At 41.9% G+C, this 17,757-nt stretch overlaps 2 protein-coding genes across 6 annotated transcripts; one reads left to right on the top strand and one right to left on the bottom strand.

Moving 5' to 3' along the window:
* Positions 1-888: 888 nt before the first annotated feature.
* On the top strand, positions 889-7,759 carry pdia6 (protein disulfide isomerase family A, member 6). Its single transcript, XM_072361689.1, has 13 exons — positions 889-996; positions 1,322-1,463; positions 1,846-1,903; positions 3,583-3,709; positions 3,934-4,040; positions 4,151-4,287; positions 4,515-4,629; positions 5,711-5,851; positions 6,083-6,167; positions 6,355-6,427; positions 6,512-6,670; positions 6,767-6,863; positions 7,106-7,759. Exons 1-13 carry the CDS (start codon positions 978-980, stop codon positions 7,175-7,177), a joined length of 1,332 nt encoding a protein of 443 aa, XP_072217790.1. The 5' UTR covers positions 889-977; the 3' UTR covers positions 7,178-7,759.
* Positions 7,519-17,181, bottom strand: hpcal1 (hippocalcin-like 1). Of its 5 annotated transcripts, none has more exons than XM_072361690.1 (4): positions 16,882-17,181; positions 10,914-11,418; positions 9,158-9,263; positions 7,519-8,213 (listed from the first exon to the last, which is right to left on the bottom strand). In XM_072361690.1, the coding sequence occupies exons 2-4, from the start codon at positions 11,289-11,291 to the stop codon at positions 8,011-8,013; spliced, it is 687 nt and encodes a 228-aa protein (XP_072217791.1). In that variant the 5' UTR covers positions 11,292-11,418; positions 16,882-17,181; the 3' UTR covers positions 7,519-8,010. The 5 variants fall into 5 exon arrangements, with proteins under 5 accessions (XP_072217791.1, XP_072217793.1, XP_072217792.1 ...); XM_072361692.1 differs by having other exon boundaries at positions 10,914-11,412; XM_072361691.1 differs by lacking the exon at positions 16,882-17,181 and adding an exon at positions 15,712-15,813.
* Positions 17,182-17,757: the final 576 nt, after the last annotated feature.

Below are 17,757 nucleotides of genomic sequence, written 5' to 3'. Positions count from 1 at the left end.
ATTAAACTGATAAACATATCAAAGATACTATGGAAATAAAACAATAGTTTGATATAGAGTAACTGGCTGATGCCATCACATAGAAACAAACAACCATGCACACTCCCTCCTACAGACAATCTACTTAACATGCATGTTTTTTGGACAGTGGGAGGAGTACATCTGTGCACACACAGGAAAAACATGCAAACTCCACACAGAAAGGCCCCAGCCAGGATTTGAACCAGTAACCCTCTTGCTGTGAGGTGACAGCACCATGCAATCCTCATTTGAAGTCATATATGCAAAATTTAAGGTGGCTCAGAGGACTAAAACATAACACCGTTTGACAAAATTGGCTGAGAACAAAACAGAAAACACAACTTTCAAAATTCACTTTGTTGTGTATTTTCATTCTATTGCTGGTCTTTGTGAAGTTTTCTGAATCTGTGTTCTCTTTTGTTGTCTCCCTTTCGCTGAGAAATTTGTCTTTGTCTTGTGTTTTGTGACATGTTAATGATGCCTCGTTTACCATTTTGTTGTATTTAAAAAAAAACATTGTCTTGTGTTTTCTGAAATGTGTTTTTAACAGTCTTTAAAGAAACAGCTTAACTTTTCACAGCACATCTTCCATTAATGAAAAATAGGACATCTTGGGTTACAAGCCGATTTCACATATGGCCAGCTCTTCGCACACCCAAGCATCACATCATTACACTATAAGAGTGAGTCATCCTTCTCATATCTTACATATCCTGTTGGTGCCATTACATTTCTTCCTTTCTCCTCCAGCCCCTCTCCTCCTTTCCTCAGTGTACCGGTCCGTGGAACTACACGGCGCATGCTGATTGGCGGAAGCTCGGCATCTCCACTAGTGGACCAATCAGCGTAGGCCACGGTGAGATTTTTTTCTATGTACTTCTGAGGCAGAAGCAGCCGCGGCAGTCGCCTGTGTGTGTTGTTTCAGCTGAGGACGCAAACTTAGCGAAGTCAGAATCATGAGACCGCTTTTACTAGGTGAGTGACAGCAGAAAGTGCTTTTCTACCTATAAGAAATATAATTGTTGGTGATACATTTATAGATTATGCATGTGAAAGCGTTTTAGCTACTATTGTTAGCTTGTGGGTGTAGGTTTAGCAGGAACAGGCCTCCGTTATCGTAGGATCAATGAATTAATAAACGAAGGGTTGTACCCATTTGTTCACGAATCAATATATAAGCTCTGTAAAAGTAGGTGTACGGTGTCCAGCAGCTGGTTTATTTTGTTGTAGTTAAGAATGTATTGAACGTATTTGGTCAGAGTTTGCAGAGGGACAGATTTTTCTTCATTTTGCCTTTCAGGAGTGCTGAGCTGCTCACTGGTCCTGTGTGTTCAGGCCTTATACTCATCCAGTGATGATGTTATTGAGCTCACACCTTCCAACTTCAACAAGGAGGTGATCCAGAGTGACAGTCTGTGGCTGGTTGAGTTTTATGCGCCCTGGTGAGTATAACTGCTCAGTTTTAAACCAAGTTATGGTTCAGTTGACTCTGTGCAGAAGTCTGGCTTCACTTCCTTCAGTTGAGAAGTTAAGTTCTAAACAGAGATATTAAACCATTGAAAATAGGTTTTGATATAGATGGATACTCATAGTCGACATGCATTTGTGCACAGGGGCTTTAGATACGACCAGCTGATGTGATATGGAGTCTTTTAGTTTTGAAGCTAACATAGTGTTGCCATCAAACTGTCTACCATCTCTCTTTAGAGCGTGAAAGTTCATATAAAGTTTGAGTCCATGAGTGTTTCTGGCCTTTATCTCTTTACATCGATATAAATCGGATTGATCATTCATTCCCTGCGTCTCCTCTGTGTATCCTCTCAGGTGTGGACACTGTAAAAGTCTAGTTCCAGAATGGAAGAAGGCTGCCACGGCCCTCAAGGTAAACAGAACAACTGCGGTCATCTCAGAAGCAACGGCTGTCAAAATGTCAGCTTTTCTCAGCACGGTTATTGTGCTCCGTTTACAATACAATAAACCCCAAAACATTTCAAGCTGTCACAGTATTGTAAACTTATTGTAGTCGTGCGTTACAGTGACCCTTTGGGAAATGAAGATGTAGTTTGTTTTTTCTATGTGGAAGTCCTCATGGGTTTGTCGCTGGGGCAAGTCGGCAGCCAAGGAAAGAACATGTTTGCACACGAGACATTTGTTTTACCTTCTCTTAAACAGTAATGTAGATGAGCACACTTCTAAGTAGTAGTATTTTAGTGATTGATTGCAATAACATGGTTCACTGTCAAACTTGGAGCATCTGCTCTTGTCTGGCCTCTCCTCCAGTGTGACTTTTGCACAGCTGTAGTAGCTATTTAGTAACGTCTGTGTCTTTTATTCACTTTTATGGTTGCAGGCATGTATTACGAAGGCGCAAAGGTCCAATTTATTTATATAGTACATTTGAAAACGACAACAGCTGACCAAAGTACCACCAAAACAACAAAGTAATAAGAGATAATAAAGTAAAAAACACAATAGATGGAAATAAGCTTGAAATTAAAAGTTATCTGTTAAATCCTTTAAATATAAACTTAAAAGAGATTGACTGTGGGCCAAGAGTTCCAGCAAAATTCTCAAGCTTCCAAACAAAATGACGTCACTCCTGTTTGTTGTTTTTAAATCGGGACCGAGAAAGTTTAACTTGATCCAGGTTTTAAGGTCAGTTTGACGGTTCAGTAAAGGTGGCTTTCTGTGGCAAGTGGCTGTCTTCCGTCTAACTTCATGGGCCACAGACCCCAAAGGAAGCGTATGTAATTTGAACAGCATCGGAGCCAAAATGCCACTTCCTTTTGTCGCCGCGCCAACCAGGTGGCTGCTGGTGTTGTATTGATAACAGCACAATGATGTGTACTAATGATTAATGCACGTTTTTAACTTCATTTCTCAGCTATTTAAAAACAAATTGTAAAAATTGAACTGTAGAAAATTAGCAGAGGGGGTGGGGTTAAGTCTTTTTATTGGCCTTAAACTGTCATATGCTGGTTGCTGCACACCGACGGGCAGAAGATGGCTCCCCCAAAAGTCTCCAAACAGCAGCATAAGCATATTTGATGAAAATGCAGGGTCTCTGTGAAGTGATTACTTTTGTGTTTGATTGTATGATGCACGTGTTTTTTTTTTTAAATGTTTAAAACATTTTTTAAGGAATATTTAATCCAATCTGCCTTCTAAAGAGACCAGTGTCATGATCAAGGAAATGGAGGGAGTTGAATGATTGTTACAGTTTAAAAAAAAGAAAAAAAAGACTGAAGCAAGAATAAGATTATCAAGCACAAGTCCCAGCTTAATCCTCCTGAAAATGTTCATACATTTGTGAATCAGCAGTATTAGTCACCACAATCAGAGGTGTTAAATATTTAGGCAAAGCACACAGTTACAGCAGGAAATATTTGTCTAAACACGACTTTCTTTGTGGACAAATCCTGCAAATGAAAGTACGGCGTCTCACATGCTTGTTTGTTGACATTCAGACGGTTTTCTCAGCAGTTAAGACAACAGGCTGATGCACTGATTTGAAACTGGAAAACCGAGACGGCAAACTGCAAACTGTTTGTGGTTTTTCAGGGTATCGTCAAGGTTGGTGCCGTTGATGCAGACCAGCACAAGTCACTGGGAGGCCAGTATGGCGTCCGAGGATTCCCCACCATCAAGATCTTTGGAGCCAACAAGAACAATCCAGAGGAGTACCAAGGTACAGACGACAACCATTCAGACTTTTAAATGTGAACTTTTTAGTGTATTGACATTCTCATGTTGAAGAGAAAACACATGCACATCATCTTTTATTCCAAAATCGCTTGGTTGTGTTTTGGAAACGTAGACAGAGGTGATAAAGAGGAACTTTTCTTTGGGTATTCACTGAACGATGAGCAATTGTTAGTCATACTAACTAAAACTTTGTCCTTCACGCCTCAGGGGGACGCAGTAGTCAGGCCATCGTGGATGGAGCAATGAATACTTTGCGCACTCTGGTGAAAGACAGGCTGAGCGGCAAGTCTGGTGGCTCCAGCTACAGCAAGCAGGTACAGGAAGCAGCGACACTGCGCAGCGCTTCTTATTTTCTAATTATGTGACATTAGAAGGATAAAATGATTAGTCGGTCGTTGAAATGACACATAACTGCGCCTTGCAGAGTGGAGGTGGCAGCGGTGGTGGCAGCAAGAAGGATGTGGTTGAGCTCACAGACGACAACTTTGACAAGATGGTGCTGGACAGTGGTGACGTGTGGTTGGTGGAGTTCTTCGCTCCCTGGTGTGGACACTGCAAAAAGTGAGTTTGGTAGCTTCCCCAGCAGGGTTGGGAACAGTGCAACAATGAGTTGGTCTTAAACTATGCACTTTAATTAGGGCAGCTGCAACAGAGATGGTTATTTCTGTCTCTGAGTTTGTATATTTGCAGCGTAGGACTATGTAGTAACACTTGTTGGGCTTTCTTAACAGCAGTTGTGTTATAGACCTTTTGAAAGTATGATGGGACATTTTCTCCCTTCCCCGCAGCCTGGAGCCTGAGTGGGCAGCTGCAGCCACGGCTGTCAAGGAGCAGACGAAGGGTAAAGTTCACCTCGGGGCTGTGGATGCTACTGTACACCAGGTTGTGTCCAGCCGCTATGGGGTGAGTAAAAACTCACAAATTATACGAAAATTTTGTGCTTGTTATGAAGGAACTTGAAAAAAGTTTTTTATTATTATTTATTACTGCAAAATTAGCTGTATATTTAGTCTATTTCCAGCTTTCATTTAGGTTTAGTTTGGTTTGAATACCCAAATTGATGATCCACTGACCAATAAGCCCGGATCTGGATCTTGAGTCAGCTTCTTGTCTGGATTCCAGTAAAAGGGTTATAATGGTGCTTGGGCTGCTTTGAAGTGGGGCTGTAAAGATGTTATATTGCTGTACCTTTAGTAGGATGCCGTCAGAGCTCTCTCATTGTGGAAGAGCGCAGTGGATTGGGCTCAGAGGCAAAACAATTCACTACTGCAAACGGGGTCAGCATCATTATAAATACTTTGCTTTAAGTACTTTAAGTTCCAACTAGTCACACAGTGAAGGAAGAAAGAAATAATCCTGAAAAAAGATGCATCTGTAATAGTATTTAATTCACATCGCAGCTCCCTAAATCATAATTGAATTGAAGGGTGCCGAGAGATTTCCACCCTTAAAATGTATACTACATTTACAGTATTTTCATCACCTTAAATTGCCGTCAGATGGCAGTTCCCAGTGATGTACTGGCTTTCATCAAAGCCACTGGACGTGTTCACAAAAGCTGTAACCTAACTTCAACATTCAGTTTGTTATCGTGTCACGTGTTGCCGCATAACACATGAGTTCAGACTCTAATAAACAGCTCCGGAGGCCTTTTCACTCAGTGGTTGTGCTTTATTGTCACAAAAATAGCGTATTTTTCAAACTGCTGCTGCACCCCTTTGGTATTTCACACAAATGAAATGGAAGCGGATCAGCACTGCATCGGCGTGTGCTGGCATCAGCCGAGCTAAGACGGCACCATTGTATAGAATGACGAGCTTGTAAGTGACGTGGTGAGAGGATTTACAATTTCTGGGTCACATTAGCAAAATAAGAACGAGTTTGCCTGATTAAGTCCAATTTCAAAGTAAAAAATGCGTCTTCATTTCTTGCTCCACATCCGTCTGCTACAACTGGAATTCGAGGAATGTGTTTGTGTGTCTAGATCCGTGGATTTCCCACCATCAAGATTTTCCGCAAAGGCGAGGAGCCTGAGGACTACCAAGGAGGTCGCTCCCGTGGAGACATCATTGAGAAGGCCTTGGATCTGTTCTCTGACAACGCTCCTCCTCCTGAGCTGCTGGAGGTCAGTATCGGTCATGTATGAATGCACATCGTGCTGATGTAACATGGCGATAATGGTATAATTCACATATTCTAATGTATATTTAGTAGTTGTTAAATTACATGTTAAAACAAAAAACTGCTACCCTGCCCAATCTTTTCTCCTAAGTTTGACCTTTGACCATCTTTGCATACAATAAGGGTCAGTGAATTAGTATAAAGTGTTGAAAATGTGCTTAACTGTTTTTCTCAGATCCTCGGCGAAGACGTCTTGAAGAAGACCTGCGAGGACAGTCAGCTTTGTATAATTGCTGTCTTGCCACATATCTTGGATACAGGTGAAGCATAAACAGACTGTTTGAAGTATCGGCTTCCTGTCCGTTTTAAACGGATCTATGTTTTGTGCTTTTCTGTGTTACAACAAACTGTTTTTTAAGCTGAGCTGTAGACTCTGAGAAATGCTTCATGTATCAGAAGGGGAGGCGGCATCTTTGCTCATCATTTGCGAACTCTATTTCTCAACAGGCGCAGCTGGTAGAAATGGTTACCTGGAAGTGATGATGAAGATGGCTGACAAGTACAAGAAGAAGATGTGGGGGTAAGGACTCAAGCCAAGTCATGCATTATTACAGTGCTTGAATCAAATTGGAGCTCACTAATGGTCTGCTCTTCCTCTTGTCAGCTGGCTGTGGACTGAGGCAGGGGCTCAGATGGAGCTGGAGGCCGCTCTGGGTATCGGTGGGTTTGGGTATCCTGCCATGGCTGCCATCAACACGCGCAAGATGAAATTCGCTCTCATGAGGGGCTCCTTCAGTGAGACTGGTATTCATGAGTTCCTCAGGTAGGGGGCGCAGTTTGCCAGCTTTTCTAGCAAAACGGGAAGAATCTATGCAAAGACGGGTTGAATGGTGGAACTCAATGTGGCTCCTGTTTTCAGGGAGCTTTCTGTGGGCCGCGGCTCGACTGCCACACTGGGAGGCAATGTCATGCCCAAGATTAATACCGCTGAACCCTGGGATGGCAAAGATGGGCAGGTGAGTGGGGAAATGGCAGTGGTCTCACAGTCTGCTCAACTTCTGTGTTCACACTGCTTCGTAAGGTTATTAAAAGTGGGGTCACACTGAAAAATGGAGGCTCTGACTGAGGAATAGCTGCTAAATTGATAAATGGATCCCAATATGGTGAGACTTGTGGGGTGGCCCCAGGAGGGTCAACCTATAAACAGGCTCCATCTTTGCTAACATCCCGTCTTTATTCTACTCCATGTCACCCTCAGCTTCCTGTGGAGGAGGAATACGACCTCAGCGACGTAGACCTGGATGACGACTTTGATAAGGACGAGTTATGAGTCCTAACAGGGTAGGATCTGATCCAGACCGGCATGGTTGGATCTGGTCTGGTCTGGTCCTGCGCATCCCGCCTCCCCTCTCCTGTGGACGAATGGGAGGACCGGTCGCCCAGTTACTGAAATACTCCAGAAAAAGGCACATGAGAGACACCTGCAGTTTCTCACATCATCTTTCCGTCATGCAAAGACAGGAGGGAGGGGAGCGTGTGCGTCCCTGGCGTGAACTCTTTCTCACAAACCTGCTGAACATTAGGCTGCATATTTCTACAGCTGCCACCAGCTGAGGAGAGGACTGAGGACATTCTGAGTGTCTCGTCATTCATTCAAGTCTTTTCCAAACGTTGTTTTCTCTTCTCTCTTCAGCTGCCTTCAAGCACCTATTTTAAGACGTGGACTCGATGTGACTAAACGTGTGTTTCCTCTTTAAAACAGTGAAAAGGATCTTGGTGGGTTTGCGTCATGTCTGTCGGGACAAGGGGATACTGTGGGATTTCTTGTGTAGATTTTTCTTACACGACTTTATTTCAATTGTGTGAAACAAAATTACATTTTTGTTACAAAAATAAAAAGGAATAAAAACAACCGCAGCCTTCTTATTCACACAAACTCACAATATAAGAAAATACACAGCACTAAGCACATGCAATATCAAAAGCATAGAATTTGTTCCAAACTTTTTTTAAGCTCCTGAACAACAATAAGCCACAGTTCAACAGTCAAGTCAAATCAAATTCTCTTCATTATTTAATTAGTTTTCTCTTTGTGTAACATGATAGGAGTCGTAATACTTCTAAGCATATAATCCAGTCAGTACAAATATACTGTATGGCACTTCACTGTTGGGAAACATTAAGTTGAAAGAAGCGTACATCGATGTAAACATGGAGTTTTAAATGAAAGGGGGGGGCAGGTGGTGATGTGGAGCAGCGTGTGTCTGTGTCCTCAGAACTGACGAGAGGCGCCCTGATCCGACTGCAGCAGTCTAACAATGGACGGGTCGCTCTTGGCACCTTTAATGAACTCCTCCAAAGACAATCTACCTGTGGAGCAGAGATCAAAAAGATTCCCCGTAATTGGCAGCCGAACAGGAAGTGACTAATGCAACAACCACCCACAAAAAGCCTCTGATGTTGGCTCATGTAACAAATAAAATCACTGCTGCCCCAGATGACACAGGACCTGCTGCATCTTTTCAAAAGCATCCATTTGAAAGGTGAACTCGCATCAGCCAGCAGATGATGCTGCTGTGCAATACAAATGTAATTATGTGACTGATCTCTGTGATCAGTTTTGAAGTTAAATCAAAACAAAGCGTAATCGATAGAGACTAAAGATTCCCAGGATAACATGGCTTATGTAGCTATTTTTTTTCTTTAAAAACAGAATCATTTCTAACCTTAAAGCCTCTGTGTGTCAACTACTTTTCCTCCGGTTAGCTTTATTTTTCAATGACTACCCCTCTAATATTTGATGAAAGCGTACAACATGTCACATATCTGTGGAGACTGAGCTTCGGTGGATTTACCCTCTGCAGCAGCAGTTGTTGGCCCGGGCCCTGTGATGTTGTAAAACTTGAGTCTGAGGCTCAGTCCGACCCTCAGCCTCTTTGGCCCTTCTGCTTCAAAACAAACTGCCGTGTACCATGGGAGTAGCTCTAAATAACTGAGCCGTGACACGTCAAACGCATTCAGAGCAGTAAGACATGTCTCATGGGTGTAACATCACCTTCTCACACTAAATGTCAGACCAGCAGCATCAGCGAGGATCAGCAGACTGATGCAAAACACAAAGACTGTGTGTCTCCAACAGCTCTAACAAGTATTCTATGGTGGATAATGTGAAGAACTGTTACGACTCTTCGATTTTGACCTTTCATCTGCTCATCGTGGACAACCACTAAACATGAACCAGAGCAGCAATGACACACATTCCCGACAGGGTGTACATGTATGTGAAACCCTCACATTATGCCAGTCTTACCATCATTGTCAATGTCCATTTGTCTGAAGATCTTATCTGTCCTTTTCTCCGGTGTTGATTCATCCTCAGGCATCTTCATCACTGATGACACCATCTTGTAAATCGCCTGTTAAGGAGGATAATGGTGATTGCTGTGACATGCCTATTGATCTTTTGGTTGTCTCTGTGAAGCCTTTCGGCTGTAAAGATTACAAATGCCTGCCATCATCTGACACATTTCTTCCATGTATTGTCTTGGCACTCTGACGGGTTTTCTGGTGCTACCTGATAATGATGCAGCTCAGACGACTAAATCTCCCGCTGTTCGACTCGCAGTCAGTCGCCCCGAACGGGCTTATTGGAGACATGTCTACTTGTAAATTTTAGATTAAGTGCTGGTCTCTGCAGAGAGGGGGGGCGTTTGGAAGAAAAACAGAGAGCATTCTGCAGAGACAAAAGGTACTTTTGTGCTTTAATGTTGTTTTTGTCCAATTCATTTGGATTCGCAAACACAACGGGCTGAACCAATATTGATATGGCGCCACAAGTCACTGAGCTCACCATTTTGGAAGAGTAAATACAGTCGCAGTGATAAGAAAAGGCAACAAGGACAGCCTGCATGCACGATAGGGAATGGAAATATGTTGTGAAATAACACCAGCAAACTCAGCCGAAAAACAGCTTCTGACAGTAAAGTAATAAAGCGAGAGTTTAAATTATTCCTGTTTTCTGCTGATATTTCTATCCAAATATCTGCAGGAAAGAAGAACTCCCAACAAAGTTCCAGCTGCATTTGTTTGAATCTGGTCAAGCGTCTTATATCAACTTCACACATTTAAGTTTGAAGTCACAGGAAAAGACTTTCGAGGATCACCCCTGAAATAAGAAAGTATAACTGTTTGCTTTTTACAATTTTCTGACATTTTCTTGTCATTGTAGTCAATGAACTGAACATACAAAGCTATGGGATGCAATTTTAGTTCATAATAGATAAACATATACATGCTTCAATAGAATAAACTATATATACCTACAGTATATATACCTACCGGCTAAGTTTTTATTATAAAAAAGAACAACTCATTCAGAATACTTTTTATATATAACTCTACATATAATTCATTTTAACATTTTAAGACTATTTTATTTCCCGCTCTCTGTTTCTGTTTGTTATACTCTGACAAAAAGGGTGTGTGGGGATCTGACTGAATCAGACGCAGCAGCTGTGGCTCCGAGTGTGGGTGCAGGATTGAATCAGCTCTGCTGTCTGACCCAACCTGTTTCTGGTGCTGCTGCTGCTTTGATTTAGCACATTAAAATGACACCAGAAAAAACACTAACAGCATTTATTTATCTTAATTATTTATCTAATAGCCGGACGGATTAATTACACGGACGTATCTATTCATCAAAGTGTTTGTTTATTCGTTCACTTAATATTAATCAAATGGCATTTCATACATAAAAGCTCTTATGGTTTGTATCTCAAGCTGTGAAGTAAGTCATTATTGACTTATTCTACAGTAAATATGGTGTCGGTTTGAGTAATAAAATGTGCTAACCTGATGACATTTTCTTTTTCATTTCTGGATTTAGAACAGAAAGTTGTGATTGAGTGTATGTTGCAGATTTGCAACGTTTCCTATAACCTACAAGTTTGTTTCTATATGTAAAGCAGAACTACTGTGAGTGTCCTCTCATCACATTTCTATCTCAGATGACAGGTACAGAGCATACACATATAAGAAATGAGTGATAAGCCACAGGATTTTCTTACCTGAACTATCTCCAGCATCTCTGCCCGGCTGATGTACCCATTCCCGTCCAGGTCGTACATGCTAAAGGCCCAGCGCAGCTTCTGTTCCAGCCCGCCACGAGATGTCACACTCAGAGCTATGATGAACTCTCTGAAATCAATGGTGGCATCACCGTTGGTGTCGAACGTGCGGAAGACGTGCTCGGCAAACTTTGAGGCGTCTCCGTAGGGGAAGAAGTTGGCGTAGATCTTCTTGAACTCCTCCACAGTCAGGTGGCCTGTGGGACAGTCCTTCAGGAAACCGCGGTACCACTCCTGCAGCTCGTGATCGGTGAAATCTGTGTTTTCTCTCAGGTCATTCAGGACCTCAGGTCGCAGCTTGCTGTTCTGTTTCCCCATAACGCAGCACTTACACAAGCAGGCAGGCAGGTGGCTGGGCTGGAGTCTCTACCTTCTCTTCTCACTTCTCCCCTCTCCCTGCGCTTTTGCTCTCTCCACGTCAACGTCTGCTCGGCTTCCTCTGCTCCTACAGGGGACCAACAAGCCTCATTAATATCACTGTGTGAATTTCATAAATGATTCATGGCTTCAATTATTCCTCTTAGTTTTCAGCAGCATTTCGTAATAAAACTTGAGCTGTAGATTGTTCTCAAACAACCGAGCTGAGGGGGGGGGGGATATCTGGATATTTTAGACAGTTTCTGCACACTGGAAACAAAAAGGAAAATAGATTCAACCACTCAGATATGATCTGCAAGCTGTGTGTAAATACGTATATGTGTTGTGGGAGGCCACCGTGGTCTCCGTGGATACAGTATTACTTCTCTGGCACAGTGATAATTCATCGACCCTGCCCTGCATGGTGGAGGGACAAGTGTCCTGGGGCATTGTAATTCTTAATAAAGCCACTTTTCTAAAAGGTCAGGCTGATGCTGACTGCTGTTACTGAGAGGACCAGACGTTCACCTCGAAACAGCAATCCCCTCCTTCATGGGAGAACAGAATATATTCACTGATTAAAAAGAAACATAAATGATGGTTAAAAAATACCAATGCAAACAAGGACACTAAAGCATTTGGCCACCTGGGCCTATTCACCCCTGGCTGCTGTGGTTTGTCTAAATTCTGTTCCCAAGGCTACATTATAGTCTACAAATTCAGCTTATTCATGTATGCAGGGGTATTCATGATTGGGGATATGAGGATGCATAAACACAACACATCCAAATCAAATATAATCATCAGACTGGAACTCTTGTACATGATAAAGCAGGCGTTATTACACCTGCAGTAAGTAAAGGAAGTGTTAATGGTGACATTAACTTACTGGCTTTTTTTTTTTTTTTTTACTATAATCCATCTAACATTTGAATCTCAAATTGTTTTCAAAAACAAGAAAAGGTTTTAACGCGTTTCCCTGAAAGACAGAAAGAGAAAAGCAACAAGAATAGATCCAAATCGTAAAAGAAATGTGTAAGAAACATGCCAAAAACCTGAGCTAGTCTTTTATATGTATCTGGTAAAGTGTGAGTGGGTGGGACAGAAAAGAGAGATGTGTGGGGGTAGGGAGGAAGAAAGAATGGGAAAGTGTGACACATCGAAGAAAAACTATTTCCAGCTATACTGCATAAGCCGCTTTGCTAATACCAGAGGTTCAATTACACAATAACCGTCCTGAATCACACCTCCACTCCTCTGTGTTAGCTTTAATGAATTAGTGTGAGGGAGAGATGTATCAGAGCCCTCCGTTCCTCTGTTACTGCCAGCTGAAACGATTCTATCTGGCAAAGAACAGATGAGAGCAATTTGGATGAGATCCTTTCTGCACGCAGACATCCTCCTTTCTTTTAATTGTCACACAAGTGTAATTTCCTGCAGTTTTATGAATCAAAGTCACACAGCGACAAGAGAGACGGGTTTGAGAAATAGCCAGTGACACAAGCTCTTCACAAAGCCGCCCAGGCTTATGAATGGAAAAGAAATAGATACAAGCAGATGCGAAGCACATCAATATGATCAACCTCTTCTTCCAGTTTGGACATCATTCTTATTACAAGCGTTTATTGCTATCCCAAAAAAATTCCTATCATAGTCCTGAGTTGTCACTTATTGATTCAAACTTTACTTTCAACCCAGAACGTAAGAAATACTCAAAGTGTAATGACCAGTTTGTTTAAAAGTTCCTGTCATCACAAGTAGTTTGGGGTCTCTTGCAGAGGTGTCAGTTTGCCTTATTTTATGCTCTGTTTATTAACAGAGATTGCTCCATCTTGATTTCCATTACTAAAAATCCTCCTATTACTGGTAATTTGCCATTAAATCCTAAAAAAACATCTAATCCATGTGAGATCCTTTGTATAAAAGCACTAAGCAATTAATTGTGCACTATATTTGGACACAGTTCACACTGATGGCCACTCAGTCCCACAATATGTTTGTGGTGGCTCATCCAAAGTGGAGGAGCAGTGCTGACCCAGTCAGACTCCATCTCAGAGCACATCATGTCCGTTTCTTTTGTGTTATCTGGACGACAGCATAAATAACACTGCCTCACAGGCCTGAGTGTAGTGCTTCCTCTTTAACATACAACAGGATGAGGAAGTGGCGGCAGCTCCTCAGCTCTGGGTCGCGTGGCCTTTTCCAGGACAGCTCAGTGTGCAGGCTGAGCAGGAACAGACATAAATATGGGCGTTGCTATTTCATCCTCTCCAACACACAAAGCCACATGAAACCCAGCAGAGTCCAAGCTGGGAAAATGAAAAGTCGGCCGTGATTCAACAGGGCTAAATTAAAACTGAAGCTCCTGGGGGAGGTGCTCAGAATTCCAGCAAAAGACATTGAAACAGTCAAGTCGAGATTCTATCAATGAGATCTCAATAAACCAAAGCATGCTGACATGAAGCTGTAGTATAACACTAGTTTTAGAGACCTGTTGCATATGTGAACATTATAAGGAGAGCGCCTAATGAGGTCCGAGTTGTTAGCAGCTGCTTTGTAATTGTTAGTCTAACCACTTACAAAATAATGTTGCAGAGCAGCTGAGGTGATTCCTGCAAATAAAAGCTCAGTTCCTTTTCCCTCAGCACACATTTGCTGTGGCTGAACATTTTGGGCTTATAAGGTACCTACAGTTCTGTTGTCTTTTCTTTTTTTTTTGCAAAATCCTGCTTTCCCTGTGTTAGCGGCTGGAGCTGCAGGGTTAAGTTTACAAGCTGAACGCAGTCTGTGAGCGCTGCTCGATACACAGCAGCCCTTCCAAATCGCCTTTCCAACATTCAGTGTTTGCAATTCCCTTCGATTACACAGCAACAGTCTCTCTACTTGTCCCCAACCCCCGCAGCCATCCCCGGGTCTGTTTGGTCAACTATTTCCAGTGGGTTCCCTGCCTAGGACTGTTGCAAAGAAGCGCCGGGGCAGCATGTGTCCCCCTTCCCCAAGGCGACAGAGGGATTCCTGTAAACCGCTGACCGGTTTCACTGCTGTTTGCCATTCTTAGCCCACCTCATTTCCTGTGTGAAGCTGTCTCACAACAAAGAGAAATTCTATTTTTTTCCCAGATGCTCATTACGTCATGCACAGCAGAGGAGAAGTGTTGAAGGCTGTAAAAAAATGGAGAGATGGGTGATTATATTTAGATACTCTCAAGCCTGAAACATCTCTTCTTTTGCCGGCACTCTCTATGCGTTTGGGAACGAGGAGACAAGTAACTGTAGTTTAGAAAGTTTAACGTCTCATATTCTGTCTTTACGTAGGATTTCAGCTCCTTTCAAAGTTTCTCGGCCTACTTTGTCACATTTCTTGTTCCATGATGCTTTGTTTCCGAACAACAGGAAGGCCAGTCCAGCGCGTAGAACCTTTCATTATTGCGCAGAGCCGGGGTTTTTATTTGTTTATCTATCTATTTTTAATGCAGTACAGACAGAATGTGGTTTGGCAACGTCTCGCTCAAATAAATAAGCACGGATGGCAGCATATCTGGCTCCAAAGCCTGCAACATTTAACATTCGTGGTAACTTCTCAGATGTGCACATTAACCAGGCCCCTTCGTACCGTCCCAGTTAAAGCTGGCTTTTGAGCCGTGCTCTGATAGCAGGATGGTCCCTCCCCTCTTTAGTTTGGAGGAGCACAGCATCCATCATTTCCCAGAAATAATTGCAAAGTCTGATTCGTCAGACCACAGGATAGCTTTGGCGTTCACCTCAGTCCATTTTAAATGAGCTGGGCTCAAGAGAGGATGGCGGCTTTTCTGGTTCTCTCGGATGCTCTTTTCATACCCCGTCATGTTATTGACCTGTTGGCAATTAACCCAATTAGCTGTGACCTGTTCCACAAAGATATTTGGGGCTTTTTAGCAATACGTTTCTTTTTTTAGCTGAACTTCTCTGTTTCAGCCCGTTTCAAACCTTTGTGAAATGCATAGCTAACCACAAATTCAAACTGAACATATCTAAAAGACATCTGATGTGTTGTATCTGAACTACTTTCCATCACAGAGCTTAAATGACTTGAACTCTACTTTAATTTACATTGTACACAGTGTCAAACATCAGTTTTTTTTTAGATTCAACACTGTCACTTGTGTGTTATGAACTGTTGGACAAAATATTACGCTTGACAATGTACTCTGGGATCTCACGATGGACTGTTTTAGACTCAAAGAGTACCTGATTGATGAAGAAAATAATAATAACCACAAAAATGATCATGTGGACGTGAACCCTGACCCTATTTTTATTTTTACATCACATCAAGTATTTTCCTATCATCAATTCTGCATAATCACGACCAGAAAAAATGCTTTTTGTCATCCTCTCTTTACCGTGTCTCTTTTTCCGTTTCAAACATGCTATCCAGTGGACACTTTCCATTTTAGCAGCGGGCTCAGTGGACGAGCAGAGCAGCGCTGGAGCCCTAAGTGTTGTTCACCAGGTGGGTGAAGAGTCAGTCCAAGCAACAAAACAAGCATCTCCAGAAATCTTCGCTTTCAGAGCTGCTTCGTGGCATGAACCCGTGTCAGAGAAAATCATGCAGCGGATCAGGATGAAGTCCCCTGACACACTAGTAGCCAAGGCAACAGGATAGTAGTGCTAAGGCTTATGAGAGGGAGGCAGTGTAACTATCAATCTGGGGCACGTACAGGGCAGGAGATATTTTAAGACTAAAGAAAAACAAGAAGAAAATGTGCTTTGCGTGTGTGTTTGTGTAAAAATGCTTGCAGTTGGCTTCAAAAGTTGTTTTGAGCTGAAGGAGCACATTTTCACTCTGTTTAAGGGGATCCAGGATGTCTTCTGCATCACGTTATGTCTTTTATATCTATACAAACTTTTACCACACTTATTTCACTTTTGTATGCAGACAGTCTTCTTTAGCAATGAGGTTGTCAAAATGATTGGACAAATACCACATATACAGTGGCGTTGGTCTTTTTAATTTTACACCATAACATACTGTACAATTTTCTCAAGGGTAAAAAGCTTATCAATTATTATTATCAGTTATTGCTGATTATATTAGTAAAATAAAAGACTCTGACAGGAGCACAACAAAATGCTTATAAATTGTTCTTTTTTTATCATCACAAGTTATTGTAAATTGCTCCATTGATCACATTGTGATATACAGTCTATTGAAGAAAAAAATAAAGACTATATTGGGGTAATTATATCGCCCACACACCCCCTTTTCTCCTCAAAAGCTGCACATTTACATTGTTATCACATTATTACATGTACCCAGGCTTTGTGTAAAGTATATTTCATGCTTCTGAAAAAACTAGTGTCACCTAAAAATGTATTTTGAGGCTGCGAACGACTGACAAATATTTTTAAAGTCTTTAAATACACTTTCCAGTGTAGGTGAGATGTCTGGAATGGGTGTAGTCCGTCTAACACCCTCCTGTCTCTCTTGGAGAAACAGCCTCACCAGTCCATGCAGGGTAATCAACTGAGACTTTACAGAACTACACAATGTTAAGCTCATACAAACTTACCTCTTTCAGGACTCGTTTGTGGGTCTTCCGGCTGAAAAAGTCCCCTACTCTCACACTTTAAGGCGTCCCCGGCAGCCTAACTTGCCCGTTAACTTACAACTATCGTGCCTCAAACTGATGAAACTGCAATACGGGGGGAAAAAGCAACAACACTAAGATGCCTTAATGAGTCAGATGCTTTAATTTAAAGAAAAAATTAAAAATAATAAACGGCGTTTAACAGGGGTAAGGTAACTTTTTACTTAAGCTAGGTTTTTAGATCCGTACGTCCCGGCTCAAGTAGCTTTATCATTTAGTAGTGGATGTGGCACAGAGCTCGGTTTTCATCTGACTCTACCAAATTATCACCAAAGGGGGTTCCCTTTTCTTTGAACACGATTGAATCTACTCCATGTACCTGCTGAAGTCCTGCCCACAGTTGGTATCATAGAGAAGTATGAATGTCTATTGAAATGAACGTACCCAGTACTTAAATCGCATTCTGTAGAAGCGTCCAGGTTTTAGTTTTGTGGGTAATACACTACGCACCCCTATACCCATAATGGATCCGTCCACACTAGCTGCCTCCATCGCAGAAACAGTGGAAAATTAAAACTGGGGACTATTATTAGAGCAATATCTAAAATAAACGTTTCTATTTTGAGGGGAAATCTTGAGAATCACAAACACAGCAGCAGTCGAGCAAATACATGTGTTAAATTACTGAAATAAACTGGAAAAACCAAATTCCATTATATCGTTTAATTATTTTCCAGTGATGAAGATGTAAATATGAGATAAATATAGACGATTGCTTTCCCCCCAAACGTGTTTGTGTATATTAATATACTTGTTGGACCATTATAGCATACAAATATCAACCTTATTCAAGAATGT

The sequence above is a fragment of the Leuresthes tenuis genome, unplaced genomic scaffold (genome assembly GCF_036924035.1).
Source record: "Leuresthes tenuis unplaced genomic scaffold, fLeuTen1.0.hap1 SCAF_13, whole genome shotgun sequence".
NCBI lineage: Eukaryota > Metazoa > Chordata > Actinopteri > Atheriniformes > Atherinopsidae > Leuresthes > Leuresthes tenuis.
Note: the sequence above shows the minus strand (reverse complement) of the source record. Positions and strands in the feature narration are given on the sequence as shown.